Source organism: Apium graveolens, chromosome 11, assembly GCF_009905375.1.
Source record: "Apium graveolens cultivar Ventura chromosome 11, ASM990537v1, whole genome shotgun sequence".
Classification (NCBI taxonomy): Eukaryota; Viridiplantae; Streptophyta; class Magnoliopsida; order Apiales; family Apiaceae; genus Apium; species Apium graveolens.
Window position 1 is genome coordinate 119963183 of NC_133657.1, and position 17175 is coordinate 119980357.

The following is a 17175-nucleotide window of genomic DNA, read 5'->3' on the forward strand; positions in this document are numbered from 1 at the left end:
TCAAACACAAGAAAAATAAGGTGAAAAAAGGCACGCACCTCTCCCGTTTAAAGAAACTTGCATATCCTAAAAGAAGTATGTGTGTGATCTAAGACTCTAATGATGACACTGCTCCTTTGTCATCAAGATTCAAGAATTTAAAATCTTCTAGTGCTGAACTCCGAGTCATAACTAGGGGAGATATCAAAGAAAACAAATGTGTAGTCTTATATGTTGAACTCCTAGTTATAATTGGGGGTGATAAATGATAGAGTCCTTCAAAGAAAAAAAACGCGTAAAAAAATTCTCATATATTACTTTTTAAAGTCTGATACCATAATGCTGATACTTTTAAAACCCTAGTTTAGTAAACTCCTACTCCAATAAAGTCAGAGAGTGGTTATGAGATAAATACTGATGAAATTTTTGGAATATTTCATGACTGCCCCTTCACCAACCAAAGGCAAAGTCATTGAGGTGTCTTTTAAGCAAGTGGATAAAATGAGAAGGAATCGATGAGACGAGAATGAGGCTAATAAAGTGATTGAAAAGTATAGAATGAAGCAATTTGAACGAATTGCACCGATGTGGATTAATTTTCTAATCTTGTAAGTAGATGGCATTCATGGAATGATATCACTTAGATGAAAGAATGTTAAAAATAACCATTTTTGGGGGTAAATGGTTGAAAATACCTGTTCTGGAAGTGTATGGCTGAAAATACCGTTTTGGATACGCATTTGCCATTTGAGTATCGTGTTTTGTACTAGATACACATTTGTCAAATGGGTATTCAATTTATTTTTTTTATTTTTTTAAGATACGCATTTGGCAAATGCGTATCTCAATGGTAATACCCAAACTACAAATGCGTATTTTTAGTAATTTTCTTAGATATCCGATTCTCAAATGCGTATTACACTTACCCAATTACAAAATGCGTATCCAAAACGGTATTTCCAGCCATGTATTCTGAAAATGGGTATTTTCAGTCATTGGACTCCAAAAATGGGTAATTTTAAACATCACCCCACTTAGATGGGTGTGATAAAAAAATAAATAACGTCATTAGTTATTTGTGACCAACCAAAAATTAAAAGGACAAATATTAAAATTTTAAATATGGAAAGTGAATAAGTGTAATACTGTATATGTTTGTATATATTATTAAACTTAAAAAACAGCAAATTTGAGGGGTGTATTCAGTTCAGATTTTAAGGGTTTTATAACAAATCATGGATTTTAGATAATTGTTGCTGATTTTAATCCTGCGTGAATTTTAACGGAGTTATTGAAATTTTTTGTAGAATCTTGCTGATTTAAATATTGATTTCTACAAATCTTCAAAAACTCATGTGTTGTAATATTATTTCAGAAAACAGAAAATACACTAGCAAATCTATCAAAAATCTATAATTTTATCAAATTAAAAAATATGCCAAAACTTTTGAATATCACTATATTTTAATGGATATTTTTAAATTCGAATTGAATACCATCATATTTTAATAATTTTTTAAAATTTTAAATTAAATAACCCATTCTATAAATGATTTTTTCATTCCTTATTGAATATCATCAAATTTTAAAAGATTGTATATAGTATAAATTGAATATCCCATGATTTCAATATTCAGTTTTTTTTAAATCCCAATTGAATAATATCTAGTCCAATACATTAATTAACCACACATATAATATTTTTGTGATATTTAACCAACATTCAAAAATTAATATAACTAAATAAAGGCTCACAACAAAATATAATGTTCTTTTAACAAAAAAAAGAGCACAATTTAATAAATAGCAAAATATAATTTGAAACCAATTTTCCCCAGGTCATATAAACCCTTCTCTTTAGAAGCAAAAAGAGAGAGATACAGATACGAGGAACACACACACAGACTCTATCATTCACCAATCTGTCGGAAATCGATTGTTGTTTGAATCAGAAGCTTCTCAATGTCTACTCTTGAAATTGAAGCTCGCGAGTATGCCCCCCCCCCTTCAGCTTTCTATTACATCTTCAAATTTATTGTCTTGTTCTTGTTTATTTAATTGAATTCTTAAATTGCATGTTTATATGTATATTAAAACCCAAAAAGTGTTTGCTGGTTTGTTACAATTGTTGGAAGACTGCCTTTTTCGATACCTGTTTAAGACGTTTAGTTATGTTTGTGTTAGTTTAATTGTGCTGTTGATGTGGTTATTGTTAATGGATAAGGATGATGGTTTTGTTGGAGATTTTGGACAATTGAAGAGAGGGGGAGTGTAAATTTTAACAATTTATGGTCTTCGTTGTTGCTGCATTACTTATTAGGGTTTAGGGTCTGTTCTATTTTCGGAAAAGTAGGTCATTTAGTTCTGCTACTGGAAAATGACAGAGTAGTTTATTAATCGTTTTTGTGGCATGTATGTAACATTTTGATTTTAGACTTTTGTGTAGCGGGCTACGTTAATTTTGCAATTTGCCGAGTTTTTTCTATTATGTCTAAAGATTTCGTTATTTATAAGAATTGGTAATCATGGTATCTTGGAAAGAAAGAGCAGCTGCTTAGTACGGAGATTAAGAATTACCCAATTCTGGAAGTAGCTCTTGGGGCAGTATACAGTGAATAAGAGGCAAGAGGGGAATGAGCTATATTGCACGGGGACGCCTACTACTAGGTGCCGTACCAAAGTTTGGGGACGTCCCAGGGACGCCACGGGGACGTCCCAGGGACGCCACGGGGACGTCCCCAAAAGTTGGGTTTTGGGGACTTTTGGGGACGGTGGGTTGATATTAGGGACGTTTCCTGAACTAAAATGGCAACTATACCTGTCCCCACTTAAATAAAACATACAAAACCTTAATGTGAGCCGCTTCTAATGAGTTATATGCACACGCTCTTCATATAAACATACAAATACAACGCTTCTCCAGGAATTCTGAACAATATGAAACAGAGAAGAACAAGATGTGAGATGTTGGTGGAGATAATTTTGATTCTTTAGAAGATGCTGGATTCTTGGAATTTGCATAACTTTCACTTGACGAGCCTGAAATGGAGAATGGGTTGATCTCCGACGATTTTAATATTTGAAAATGCTGGATCTATCCTATTTATATAAAAAATTTAATATTTTATTAATATATTACTTTCCGTCCCCGTACCCTTTAATTTTAAAATTGTCGTTTCATGTCCCTGTCCCCGTACCGTTATATGTTCCCGTACCCGTCTCCGTGCAACATAGGAGATGAGAAAGTTGTAATTATATTAAGCTGACTTTTGGGAAATGCGAAGCAGCCAGCTTTTTAAAAATGTTAAGTTAGTGGCCGAAGACTATGTAACGGGGATGAACACTTATCAACATATTTTTACATTTCTAATTTATAATGCAGTCATACGCTCCATATAATAGCAAGGCCACTACACTGCTGTAGTACCATATAAAAGAAATTTCTCGTAGTTGACACGAGTTAAGTCTTTAATGCAACCTTCTTAAGGTTGTTGATTTTCATATACTTTAACCTGCAAGGCAGTGTGTTTTCACTTCTCAGTCTAAACATATCCATATTTGTAGTATTGACATAGAGTGTGATATACATTCCTTTTTGTTGGTGCAGTACCTTCATTATCTGATTTTATTGCTGGGTTAACTGCTCAACTAATATACCTTTCTTATTCTTGTCCACAGTGTAATTAAGATAGTTCTTCAGTTTTGCAAGGAAAATTCTTTGCACCAATCTTTTCAGACATTACAAAGTGAGTGTCAAGTTTCACTGAATACAGTCGACAGCCTTGAAACATTTGTTGCTGATATTAACGGTGGTAGGTGGGATGCAATTTTGCCACAAGTATCGCAACTAAAACTTCCAAGAAAGAAGCTAGAGGATCTGTATGAGCAGGTATATAGCATTTATTGCTCTGGAAAAACTTGTTCATCGTCTTATGAATATATACCTATATTCTTTGTACATATGTGGTCAACCTGGGACTATATTATTTTATCTTTTAAGTATTAAATTCAAGTGGTTGAAATAGTGTTGTATCTAAAGTCTGCCAATGGTGTAAGTAGTGTTTGACGGCTGGAATACTCTTCCTCCTGTTTACTCTCTTCCAAATATTATGCAACTCAAATAATTGCACACCTTTTCTCAATTTGTTATGTCTATTTTGACCATGTACTAGGTGTACATTGTGCAAAGTTCTGTGCGATAAGATTTAATTATTTTTTCTACAAGTGTGTGAATTACTCATGTATTAAAGAAATCACGAGAACTGTCACTGTTTATGCGACTCGGCTACATTGAACATAAAATTTCTGTAGCTGGGTTGTGAAGACTGAAGATTACCTAGCTTTATACCAGATAAGGAAAAAAATGTTTCCCATTTCTTTGCTTTCCCGTCATCCACTTTTGCAACCAGCTATATCCTAATTGTCTAATCTGTATTTTAGATTGTTCTAGAAATGATTGAACTTCGAGAAATGGATACTGCACGGTCTATTTTGAGGCAAACCCAGGCGATGGCTGTCATGAAACAGGAGCAACCTGAAAGATACCTGAGGCTTGAGCATCTTCTTGTACGAACTTATTTTGATCCGCATGAGGTTAGGATGCTTTTTCAAGATACAACTATACTAGCCATAGTTTTTGCTATTGTGACGAACTTCACGTTTACATCTTTATAATTATCTAATGGTTTATTCTAATCCCAAGGCTAATTCCATATTCACAGGCTTATCAAGACTCGACAAAGGAAAAGAGACGTTCACAAATTGCTCAAGGTTGTACCTCTTTTTAACATCATTAATGAGCACCGGATCAAATACATGCATTTAATTCTGCATCACATATGAATTGTTCCCATACATTTCGACTTCTTCAATAGATGCAGAATATATTATCATATTTAGATATTCAAGAAACAATGATATGTCATTATATCATCATGTGAATAGAGACCGGGAAAATGATTACAGCTAATTTTTAAGTTTGCTAAGGAGTCTATACTCTATTGAGTTTACCAAAGGCCAATGGTCTATTAGGTTGTATGATTATAATATAACATTCAACCTCTTGGCCAGTTGCATACTGCATCAGATAACATGTTTAAGTGACGATTCAAGCCTTGTTGGAGGCATGTGACTCGTTTCAGTATACAAGTTCATAAACCAAGTATCATTATTTGTTTGTCGCATTGCTAAATATATATCATTCTCTTAAATATATATATTTAACAAGTCAGTTAGTTCTATGGAGAAACAAGAAAAAAGAGTTCTTATTAGCTGAGTTGTTAGACATCTTCGAACCAAGAACAGTGGATGAGCATGGCCTTGAATTAGGACTTGGAGGGGGTTGTTATGGGTGTTTGCCTTTTATGATTACTTAACATGCAGTTTTTCTACATATGTATAAAGCTAGAGGAAAGCTTATATAGGTCATTTACCGTGCATCTTCAATTTTTGCTAATTACCGTTTTATTTTACTGGAATTTCAGCTCTTGCAGCAGAAGTTTCTGTGGTTCCTCCATCACGGTTAATGGCCTTAATTGGTCAGGCTCTAAAGTGGCAGCAGCATCAAGGTTAGCATTCTAAAGTGATCTGCATATTATGAGTAACTTGAACAAGACATATGTGGATCCCTTTTGGTTATGAATCTAAACAGCAACTTATGTTGATATGCGACTTCACATTTGTTTAGAAACGGGTTTCTAGAACACATAACTGAAGCTTTATATGCTTATTCTGTAAGGAGTATGCATAGATTGTTGCTTTGTATTTGAGGTAATAAAAGTTCAACAGGACCAATCTTTGACTGTTGGAGTCTCTGTCTCTTTTTCCATCGTTCAATTTTTTTTTTTTATCTTTGTTTATAGTTTTAATATATTCCAACATTACATTATTTCACCTTTGAAATCAATATATCAAGCTCTTCATCGACAGGAAACCTAATATATAGCTATGTGCCTATGCCATAATTAAAGCTTACCACCATGTTATATCTTTCATGGAGTAATGATTGTTGGTTCTTTCAGGTTTGCTTCCACCTGGAACACAGTTTGACTTGTTTCGAGGCACAGCTGCTATGAAACAAGATGTTGAAGATATGTATCCAACCAGTCTTGGGCATACTATCAAAGTAAGCATCACTTTATACAGCTGATTTTCTTCAGCAGCCTCCGTGCTTGACTGCTTGTGACTGGATCACACACTGTAAATTAAGACTCCTTTCTGGCAGTTTCTGGCTTCTTAATTTTACTTGAGGATCGTTCTTTCAATATTGATTTTTATTAATGATTTTTCTGTGATCTCATCCTATAGTTTGGGAAAAAGAGTCACCCAGAATGTGCTCGGTTTTCACCAGATGGCCAGTTCCTTGTTTCTTGCTCTGTTGATGGATTTATTGAGGTACTTGAGATATCAAAAATACTCCAGGAGCGGTTAGTGTTGGGCTCTTGGGCGTTCATTCTTATCAAATTGCTTGCCGATTTCTGTTTTGCCAGGTTTGGGATCACATAAGCGGGAAACTTAAAAAGGATCTCCAGTATCAGGCTGAAGTGAGTTCTTTTTGTTATTTTTCTGTTCCAGTTTTTTTTTCTTTTTCTAACAATTGAATTGCCCTCATATTAGTAGTTTATTATGCAGGTGTGGTCCTGTGAATCTTTATATGTGGTCTTTGATATTTATTGATGTCATCTTTTCAAGAAAATAGTTTGTTGGAAATTTTCTTACAATTATAGATTTCGCAGAAGTTATCTAATGATAATCCTCCGGTAACACTCGCTTTAAAGTCGCTTGTTGGTCACACACACACCTTTTAATAAACTTCTTAAAGATTATTTCCTATGACGTGTATCAGGGAATTGCGTCTGCGTGAAAGTATTGCATGCAAATGCCATGTATCAATGTGCACATTCCCAACAAGCGATACACGTCTTAGAAAATAATCTGCGTGAAAGTATTCCCAAGGTTAACACCTTGGGAATGTTCTAAAGGTTAACCTAGTTTGTTAAGGACGTTATATAATTAGGATTAGTATTGTTCAACATAAGTGCTTTGTCCCTAGGTTCAAAAACAATCATAAACTTAAACTAAGATAATACCTCAGAAATCTTGTACTATATTTCTAAAATCTTCTCAGTATTTATTCTTCAGCAATCTTTCCGTATCCTTTTCTAGATTATCTTGAACACATTTGATTGACCAGAATTAATCATAGGATCTGCTCTTGTGTAGCCTGGTCAGCATACTTTGTTATCATCTGATATTCATTTGATAATATCGCAATTGGCAAACATGATGTTATAAATTTTGCCTAAATAATTTAGTTATCTGATCTGTTCTCAAGTTATCATATTATTAGCATGGCTGTCACGGCGGTAAGTCGAGGCGAGTCGATGGACCTCGGGCTAGTCGACTCATCGAATAGTCGTAGACTAGTTGACTAATAAAATAATACATCATTATGAATATATATATATATATATTTGATATATATTATGTAATTTAGGTTTTAACACCTAATAGATGTTATATTTCAGTATTCAGCGGATAAATGCGTCATCACCACTAACTTTCCAGTGATATCAAGTTTATGTTTACTTATTACTACCTAAGTAAATACATATACGTATACTGTCAGTATATGTACATATACTGCAAAAGTAATACATATATATGTGTGTGTGTGTGTGAAAGAAGAGAAGAGAAAGAAGAATATACTTACCAGGTAGAAGAAGAAGATTATGATGAAGTCTGATTGTGATTCTGGTCTGTCATTACTTGTAGCCACTATGATGTAATTAGGGCTCAATACAAGTGTGTTTGTGGGTTTAAAATTAAATTAGGCTAGATGTTGACTGGGTTTTGACCAGTTTTGGGTCGGATTTAGCACCAGTCGAGGATCCCAAAGACTAGTCGACCCGACTAGTCGCTCAGTCGACCGGTCAGTCGAAATATCAGTTTTTCTCCAGTCGACTACTCTAGTCGACTACCCATTCTCGACTGCTCGACTAGTCGTCGACTAACTAGTCGAGCGCTGTGACAACCATGATTATCAGACAGTTGCTAAGTCATTCGATAACCTTTTGCAGGAACAATTCATGATGCATGAGGATGCTGTACTCTGTGTTGATTTTAGTAGGGATTCGGAAATGCTTGCATCTGGATCTCAAGATGGAAAGATTAAAGTAAGCTTTAATGTTGTGCAAGTTTATATATATAAATATTTTCTCCAGTTATCAGTTTCCTTACTAAAGCCAACTGTTGTTAATGAAATGGATCAGGAAAGTTTAATTGCTGATAAGATGGATTGGGTTCAATTCCAGCTTATAAGAATACTTAAAAGCAGAAGTTCACATTATTAACTAGAGTCTTACTGTATTATACTGAGCAGGGATCATCTGATTATTTTGTACTTGAACCTGTATATGCCCAAATATCGGTTGCTCTCTCTATGTAAGAAAATAACAATAGAAAAACCTGGAAACTTGTATACCATAATCATAACTTCTTTTGTTGTTGCAGGTTTGGCGGATCAGAACCGCTCAATGCTTGCGTCGCCTTGAGCGTGCACATTCCCAAGGTGTTACAAGTGTCGTCTTTTCTCGAGATGGAACTCAGCTGCTAAGCACATCGTTTGATGGAACTGCAAGGTGCTGTACTTATAAAATGATATATCCAATTTTTGTTGAATTGTTGAATAATGTTTATACTTTCTCCCCATCTCAAATTGTGTGTCATCTTACTTGTTATGTTGGGGACTTATAATCCACGTTATAGTTAGGGGTCAAATTTAGTTCATGGTTCGGGTTCATGTCGAGTAAGCTGATTCAGGTCGTATATTTGAATAGACCCAAAATTTTGAAGGGCCAGTATGGTCATTTAGAACACGAACCGGAGAACTGATAATTTACATAACATGAACCGAACTTAGGTGACTCCGAGTTGGGATTTTACACCTGAGTTGGTTATGGAAGGTTATATAAAGGTTATTTTTCAGTAAATTTGAGCCAATCCGTACCTGACCCGAATTTAAGAGTTTCAACTGGTTTTTGTATTCTTTTTGTGTGGTTTTTTGTTTGTATATGTCGGGTATTGCCTCCCATTGTCAAAGTTAATTAGATTGAAAATATGCAGATTCGCAAATCGAAGGACTAGTGGTAACTTTAGATCCTCGTATGAGTATATATTCAATTTAATTGTCCTTGAAAATTGAACCTAAAAGTCATGCTTACAGTTGGGCTGAAAAAAACTAAGTAAAGTTTCAACATTTTGTCTGTGTACACAGGGCACACACATAGATGTTATGTTTGTACCTACACATTTGTTTCAAAATAATAAATTTGACTATGGGGAAAATCCCCGCGACAGATGATTGTGCACTTTATCTATATGACTCACATTCTTTATACAGGTATGGCAATTTATAAGATTTTGGCAATAGGTAGTATCTTTCAACATATTGTTTTTCTATATTATAAAGGATTCTATGTTTGATAGCTGAAGTCCACATTAATTGAGAGTTTGTGTGCTATGCTAGCTTGGCTGAAAAAATTAAACGTGCCATCTTTTTGTCACCTTATGGTTCTTACTAATTAATTACAAGACCTAAATGACTAAATGGTTTGATTTCTACTATTGGGGTAGGATACATGGGCTAAAATCGGGAAAGCTGTTGAAAGAATTTCGCGGCCATTCATCGTATGTAAATGATGCCATATTTACACATGACGGACTTCGCGTTATTACTGCATCCAGTGACTGCACAGTGAAGGTTAGTTCTTTCTATTTTGTCTCCTGAAGCTAAAAGTCAACAAAGGTGTTTTTTCCTTAGAATTATGTGATTGATATGTATGCGGTACTAAACTTAGGTCTGGGATTTGAAGACTACAGACTGCCTGCATACGTTCAAGCCACCACCTCCTTTAAGGGTATGTTTTCTGCTACGCGTATCTCATCTATTTCACAAAATCATAGTGGTTATATCTATATTTGTTTACCTCTCCCTTTTTCAATGTTCAGGGTGGTGATGCATCTGTGAATTCTGTTCATCTTTTCTCAAAAAGCTCAGATCACATTATTGTGTGCAATAAGACATCATCAATATATTTAATGACACTTCAGGGGCAGGTAAATGTTCTCATCTTTATACAATATAGAGTCTACAGGACTGTGCCATTTTCTTGATGAAGTTCAGTTTTACACAAATGCAAAGGAAGAATTGAGAGAAGTAATATAGTAGTTATGTAGAAGACAGAGAAGCTATCCATTAAACAAGAGAGAAGATAGAAAAGGAATTAGCAAAATAAATAAAAAGACAACACCGACATCTTAACAAACAAGTGTCGGAAGTTTAAATAGGTCAAGTGATGTGAGCAAGATATGACTGTCTGTTATGATTGGGAATCTAGGTGGGAAAAAAAGCTAGTAGTGAGATGTAGACATTAAGTGGTTGTAGAAGATTATTTTTCGAAGTGAAATCTTATGTAGAGTAATAAACAAAAAAATACTATATACATATAGTCTTTTAATATACCTTGACCTACGTCAAAAAGTTAAATGGCTTATACTAGGGACCCGAGTATATTACTTTTTGGTTTCTCTATTGGGAAAAAAGTGGTTGTTGTGCCACTAATGCAAATACTTAAGAATAAAGTGTGCGAGCGCAAAAATGACTGAATAACTGTCTGTAGTTCCTTGAAAATCGAAGAAATACTTGAGCTTTAATAGTGCTAAGTCCGGATTAGTTTGGTATGCAGTATTAGATGCTTCAATGAGGCCACTGTCACTTTTTTAAAATAATAATTTGTAAGTGTTCAAATTGAGTTTGAGCTTTGAGGAACAACTCTCTTGCTCAAACTGACAAACTGGGCGTGCTCCCTCATAATCCTGATGATTTACATGCAGTTCAGCAGTTTTAAGGCTGCAGGTGGTCTTTCGAAGTTTTTCAGTGTACCATGATAGCATCAGCCACAGTTTTTTTCCATTATTGTTGTTATTGTAATTTTCTTCTTTTCGATTCACGTGTAGGTTGTAAAGAGCTTTTCATCGGGTAAAAGAGAAGGTGGTGATTTTGTGGCAGCTTGTTTATCACCTAAAGGGGACTGGATATATTGTGTTGGTGAAGACAGGTAGTTGCTTACAAAATTTTAGTTAAATGGATTTCGTGATATGCTGTACTGAACTGTTAATTGCTTAGCGGCGCTTCCTTGTTTCTTGTCGGGCTGTCTTTGAACTCAACTATTCTTTCCCTTTAGTCCTATTACAGTATTATGACAATAAAGAGGAACTAGGATTTTGGGGCTTGCTATACGTGATATGTTGGACACACACAGATTTGCGATTACACACATAAATGATGATGTGCTTTGTGGAGAAACTCCATGTGAAATTTTGGACTATTTACCGAGTTATAATAATTTCGGATGTCTGTGCAATGCTTCAAATAAAGGTTGGTCCTCAAAGGAAAACGAGGATACCTAATGCTTTAATTGCATATTAAAATATTCTCTTATTATTTAAGATATTAGAGCCCTTTCCGGAGATCACATTCATCCTCAAAAGGTTAGAAAATATTTGTATTAATAAATGTAGATTAACTGAACTAGTTATTCTTGAGTCACTCCCACCTAAAACCTTGTCTGCTGTAAAATTATTATAATCATGGTGGTATTCCATAGCAAGGCTGCAATCATGACATTTGAATCATTTAGAATATCTAGCAGGTTTTTGTTTTGAAACATGGACCTGAACACATTTTACCATATAGACAAAATTCAGATGACTTGCACAACAGTCCTTGTAATTATGGATAAAGCTAGTGCGGCACTGATAAGTTCTAGGTGAATGTATTATATTGAGACTTTAAATGAGTTCAAAGTCATGAGATAATTAATTCTAACTTTTTAGGAGTTTATAGAAGTACAGTGGTATTTCAGTCTAGACTTTGTAAGTTTCCTTTTGTCATATTTTATTGTATTGTGTAGTACACTATGTTTATTATGTGACCTGTAAGGTACATTTGAGTTCGTATGAACATGCATCCTAATTTTATTAGGTAATCCCCTATTAATTTAGTATGCATTACCCAAAAGTTTGTAGTGTTGTGTATAACTTTATATATATGTAGTGTATCTAAGAGTTTTTTATTGTAGAAAATGATCAAAACTAATGATGTAAATTTTTTTACTTAAAACATATGTTTTATTGAATTAGGTACATTACCTATTTTTTTTTAACCTATTAATTGAATTTTTATATATTTGCAGAAATATGTATTGCTTCAGCCACCAATCAGGAAAATTGGAACATTTGATGAAGGTAACAGTTTATATAAAACCGTAATTATTTCCATTCTGCACCAATATGTGAAAATTGAAGAAACTAGTAAACATGGTAGGGGAAAATATGGTAGAGTATAGGAAAATATGTGTGTGTTTTATCTGAAATCAGTTTTCTGTCTTTCTCAAGAATTGTTAATATGGGTCCTTGCTCACTTTTCTCTTTTCCTTTGGGTCTCTGTTTTCTTTTCATTTTTGGTGGAGTGCAATAATAGCAGAGAAATCAAAGAAATTTTAGGACATACAAGGAGTTTAATATTTTATAACCAAAAATTTGCAGAAGCATTAACGATTTTCGGCATGTATATTTATTGTTGTTTTTTTGGCGTAGTTTCAACAAATTCTAACATCTATATGCTAAAGCTATATCTCTACACACTTTGCATTGGCAGGTGCATGAAAAGGATGTAATCGGTATAAACCATCACCCACACAGAAATCTAGTTGCAACCTATGGAGAAGATTGCACCATGAAGTTGTGGAAGCCGTGAAAAAACACATCACTTTTCGGTTTTCTGTATTAACCAAACCTTTTAGGTTGATGTAATTTCTGTTGGAAAATACTCATAAAGATAAACTGTTATTACCTCTCCCCATAATTCTTAAGTTAAAATTGTTTGTAGTTTTGCACTAAGAAATACAATTTTCTTAAAGTTTCATTTAAGATTCAACTTCGAAATATGCATAAATTTAAAAAGACCGTGTAGTCCTGTACCTCTATACTCCAATTTGTTTTTTAATAAAAGATTTATTCCTATAATCTTTTGCACATTCTGGGTATCTAAATTATTGTTTTTCAATTTTTTTTTATAAATTATAATTTTTAGAGTTTTTTTAAATACAATTTTCAAAGTTATTTTTGAAAAAATACGTATTTTAAGTTTTTATTTACAAAAAATGAATTTTTAAAATACAATGTTGTAACTCGATTAATTCAACAAAATGCAATCCGAGTATGAAACCCCAATTATAGAATTTAAAAGGACCGGGGAGTACAAAAAATTTTCTTTCTAACAAAAATTAAAGTACAATAGATTTTCGATAAATGAATATTTAATAAATGTAAAATTTTGTCAAATAATTTTTTTATCAATATAATATATATAATATATTTTTAATTCCGATAAATATATAATCTCAATTAATTAATTAAATATTTCGGTCCAATGATATTTATTTTATCGAGATTTAACTGTACTACAAAAGTTGGTTATGGTAGAATAATGATGGGGTTAATAAAAGTAGATCCACCGATTATGTACGTGTATAAAATGCGCTTCTTCGTCATCCCTTACCTCAGCAAAAGGTTACACCGACGGCACTCCATTATAGACCGGATCATTTCTCAAGTTGGTTTACCTTCAAAACTATATTACCCATTGATTGTTTTTATAAACAAATATAAGTAAACGTGTCTTATTCTTTTTCTTTTTTTTGCATTGTTTTTTGTTAGACTTTGAATAATTATTTTGAACATTAAATAAGTGCCTCTCTAATTTTGTAACAATTTAAAAATAAGTTGATATTTAAGATTTGTAGACAAACTATAAAGATAAAATACTATGTACCCCAAATTTATTTGTTTATATATATACATAAAGCAATATTAATTAAAGGCTACTTTGAACTTAAAATTAAATTTTAACCAACATATAACATGTTAGATAAAAAAATCAAAATATCCACCAATCGGATAAAATTGTCCAAAATATTAATTGGTGTGTCCAAAATACTCACGAAACACGTATATAGGGATGTGTATTCGGATTTTGACAAATGATACGCATAACTAGTTTGCGTATTCCCTTTCACTTTTTGGGTATACGCATGCTAGTCATGCGAATACCTTACAAAAAATTAAAGGGTTTCGCATGTTTGTCATGTATATTTTTTGTTAAATTTTTAAAAATTAAATACGTATTTCATAAAAATTTTGGACAGATAGTATCGTTAATCGATATTTTAGAAAATTAAAATTTAAAAATAATGTATTTTGGACATAAATACATGTTATATAGGAATTCAAAATCAATTAAATATGCGGAAACAGTGAACGAATATTCGAAATAATTGTGCTTGACATGTGCGTACAAAATTAGGCCACTTGTTTATTCACAATTATGGTGTGCGTTGTCACCACGTTACATTTAAAAATCTATATGTCCCTTCCAGTCCACCACTGCATATGACTATGCGGCATGCGCTGTGTCGCACCAATATAATGAAATAAATAATACTCCCGATGTAATATTCATTTTTATATTTGATTTTTTGTTAAAAACGATGTAAATTTATTAGAAATTTATTAATTTCAAAATAATTATTAAAAAATAATTTATTTTTAATTGTTGAAAAAAATAAGTTATTATAAATTAAATTTAATATATTTTAATATAAATTTTTTGATTTTTTAAAAATAAATAAAAATAATTTTTTTATTTTTGATGATAAAAAAAATGATCAATTTAATTAAAAAAAAAGGGACGTAAATACGTAGCAAAATTAATACTTTAGGTCAAATAAAAATAAAAAATAATATTTGACACGTGGAAAATTTAAGCCTCCCTCGGCTATAAAAGCCCCTCTCCCACCCTTCAATTATCTTCTTTGGTCTCTGCTTTGTTTGCATCGCCTCCCTGTAAGTTTACTTTCTCCCTTCTCCTTCTCTTATTTCATTTATTTATTTATTTACTATATTTTTTTAATTTATTTTCTAGTTTTTTTCTTGTTTAGATAATTATAACTTCTAGATCTAATTTAATTTAATTTGTTCATCCTTTCTGCAGATTCAACTGTTAATTTGTGTAATCTATCAGCTCAGCTACCACTAATTTAAATACATATTAGCTCCGATCGTCTCATAGTTTTGTGATCTTGTCTCTGTATAGTTATTCAATCTAAGCCATGATACGATGATTTTCGTGCGTCGTATTCGTATTCTTCATTCCTTCTCCGTTGTGTATCTCTACTTGCTCTACGTTTTTTCCTGAATTGGACTCATTAACAACCCCCCCCCCTTGATCATACATTTCGTATCTTTTAAAATCTCGAAAACTGTTGATTTACCTAAACTCTTCGTATTTACCCTGAAATATTACCCCGAGATTCCGTTGATCATAAAAGAAATCGCAAATTAGGTTATAATCTCGAATTGAGATAAAGAATCACAAATTAAGTTAGAAGCACAAATTGAGATTATTGATATGGCATCTCCGCAAACACAAATTAGTTCAGGCTCTGACGGTGATCTACGATACGCTAAGTTTGATGAGAGGAAGAGAAAGAGGATGATATCCAACAGGGAATCGGCTAGGAGGTCAAGAATGAAGAAGCAGCAACGTGTTGATGAATTGTTTGGCGAAATTAGCCAATTGCAAAGCCAGAACAAGGTTGTTATGAACAAGATTAATCAAGCTACTGACATGTTTGTTAGTGTTGCGTCCGAGAATAATGTGTTGAGAGCTCAAATGTCGGAGTTGAGTGATAGGTTGTATTCGCTTAACACGGTTTTGTCTATTGTGGAGGAGGTGAGTGGTCTTGCCATGGATATTCCTAGGATGCCGGATACGTTGATGGAACCGTGGCAGATACCGGATGCTTTGATGGAACCGTGGCAGCAGCCAATCACGGCATCTGCTGATATGTTCAATTGCTGAATTTTAGTGCTGTATTGGTAATGTTGTGTGGTTAAGTTGGTATTTTTGTGTATTGATAGAAATCTATCGGTGCTAGCTAAATAATGAACTTAGAGTGTGTTGTAATGTAGTGAATTATATAAATTTCAGTTGATAATGTATTGAGATTAGTATTAATGTATTTATGTATACGTGTGATTTTCTTTGAAAGGTTCTATTGATGTTGTTTTGGAATTACAGTGTTGTTTAATGTTGGACAATGACAGAGTGATAACATAGAAGAAACTGGATAGACAACATAAAATAGAAACTTGCAAGACAGTTATGGAGGACAACCTTAGCAGAGTGTTTTGTTCTGTAAATATGATAATTCAGAACTACGGAGGTTTGTGTTGTAGTTAATATTGATGACACCGAGTTTAAATTCCATACTGCGTAGTATTCGGCTATTTGGAGTTGATTATCGATGAACTGAGTCCAAACTATAGAGTTTTGTAGCTTTAATTACTAATTTGTTGCAACTGTTTATTTGCCTTGGTTTCAAGTTGATTATTGATGAACTGACTACCAAACTCCAGAGTTTTATAGCTTTGATTACTAATTAGTTGTCTTTAAAGTTCTGAAAACAAACCCAATATCTATGGAGTCTCCGTATACTTATTGGCCTGTACACAATAGATACGCAGTGTTGGTATTACGTTTTAATCTATCGAGTTGAATTAGTCTTTGAGAGAAGAACGTGAGATATTACTCATTTTCTTCGGTACTGAATGTGTTAATTTTCATAGCTCTGCGGGTTTTTAATTGTTATTTGCTTGACTGCCCAATCTTGGAATAATAAGAGCTCGGTTAGAGAAAGGGTTTAAAATAAAAAAAAATGAACCAATAATCTTAGTTTTACATGTCTTTATTTCCAAAAGGGAGAATTGGGCATTAGTTTTACATGTCTTTATTTCCAAAAGAGAGAATTGAGCATGAGTTGTAGTGAGTTTAATAAATCTATATCTATATATCTATATATTTATATAAAGAAAAATCACTCGTGTCTGACCATCTATATATCTATATCTATATATTTATATAAATAAAAATCACTCGTGTCTGACTGGCGCTGCTCAGGAGTCCTATTTTTATATTCTAATTTCTCAAATTTTCCTAGAATAATCATCAACATCAATCATCAACAGAAGCTTCTAATGAAAATTGAAAAGTCTCGTCAGTTATAACCCTTCGCC

The 17175-nt window shown here is 33.1% G+C and overlaps 2 protein-coding genes across 2 annotated transcripts; both read left to right on the top strand.

The window, feature by feature from the left end:
* Positions 1–1811: 1811 nt before the first annotated feature.
* On the top strand, positions 1812–12969 carry LOC141697405 (suppressor of mec-8 and unc-52 protein homolog 1). Its single transcript, XM_074501769.1, has 16 exons — positions 1812–1970; positions 3658–3868; positions 4420–4572; positions 4701–4749; positions 5463–5546; positions 6000–6103; positions 6286–6372; positions 6468–6521; positions 8058–8153; positions 8491–8618; positions 9613–9739; positions 9837–9896; positions 9988–10095; positions 10996–11096; positions 12234–12285; positions 12698–12969. Exons 1-16 carry the CDS (start codon positions 1942–1944, stop codon positions 12794–12796), a joined length of 1542 nt encoding a protein of 513 aa, XP_074357870.1. The 5' UTR covers positions 1812–1941; the 3' UTR covers positions 12797–12969.
* Positions 12970–14832: 1863 nt separating this feature from the next.
* Positions 14833–16157, top strand: LOC141698117 (bZIP transcription factor 53-like). Its single transcript, XM_074502734.1, has 2 exons — positions 14833–14943; positions 15092–16157. The coding sequence occupies exon 2, from the start codon at positions 15509–15511 to the stop codon at positions 15959–15961; it is 453 nt and encodes a 150-aa protein (XP_074358835.1). The 5' UTR covers positions 14833–14943; positions 15092–15508; the 3' UTR covers positions 15962–16157.
* Positions 16158–17175: the final 1018 nt, after the last annotated feature.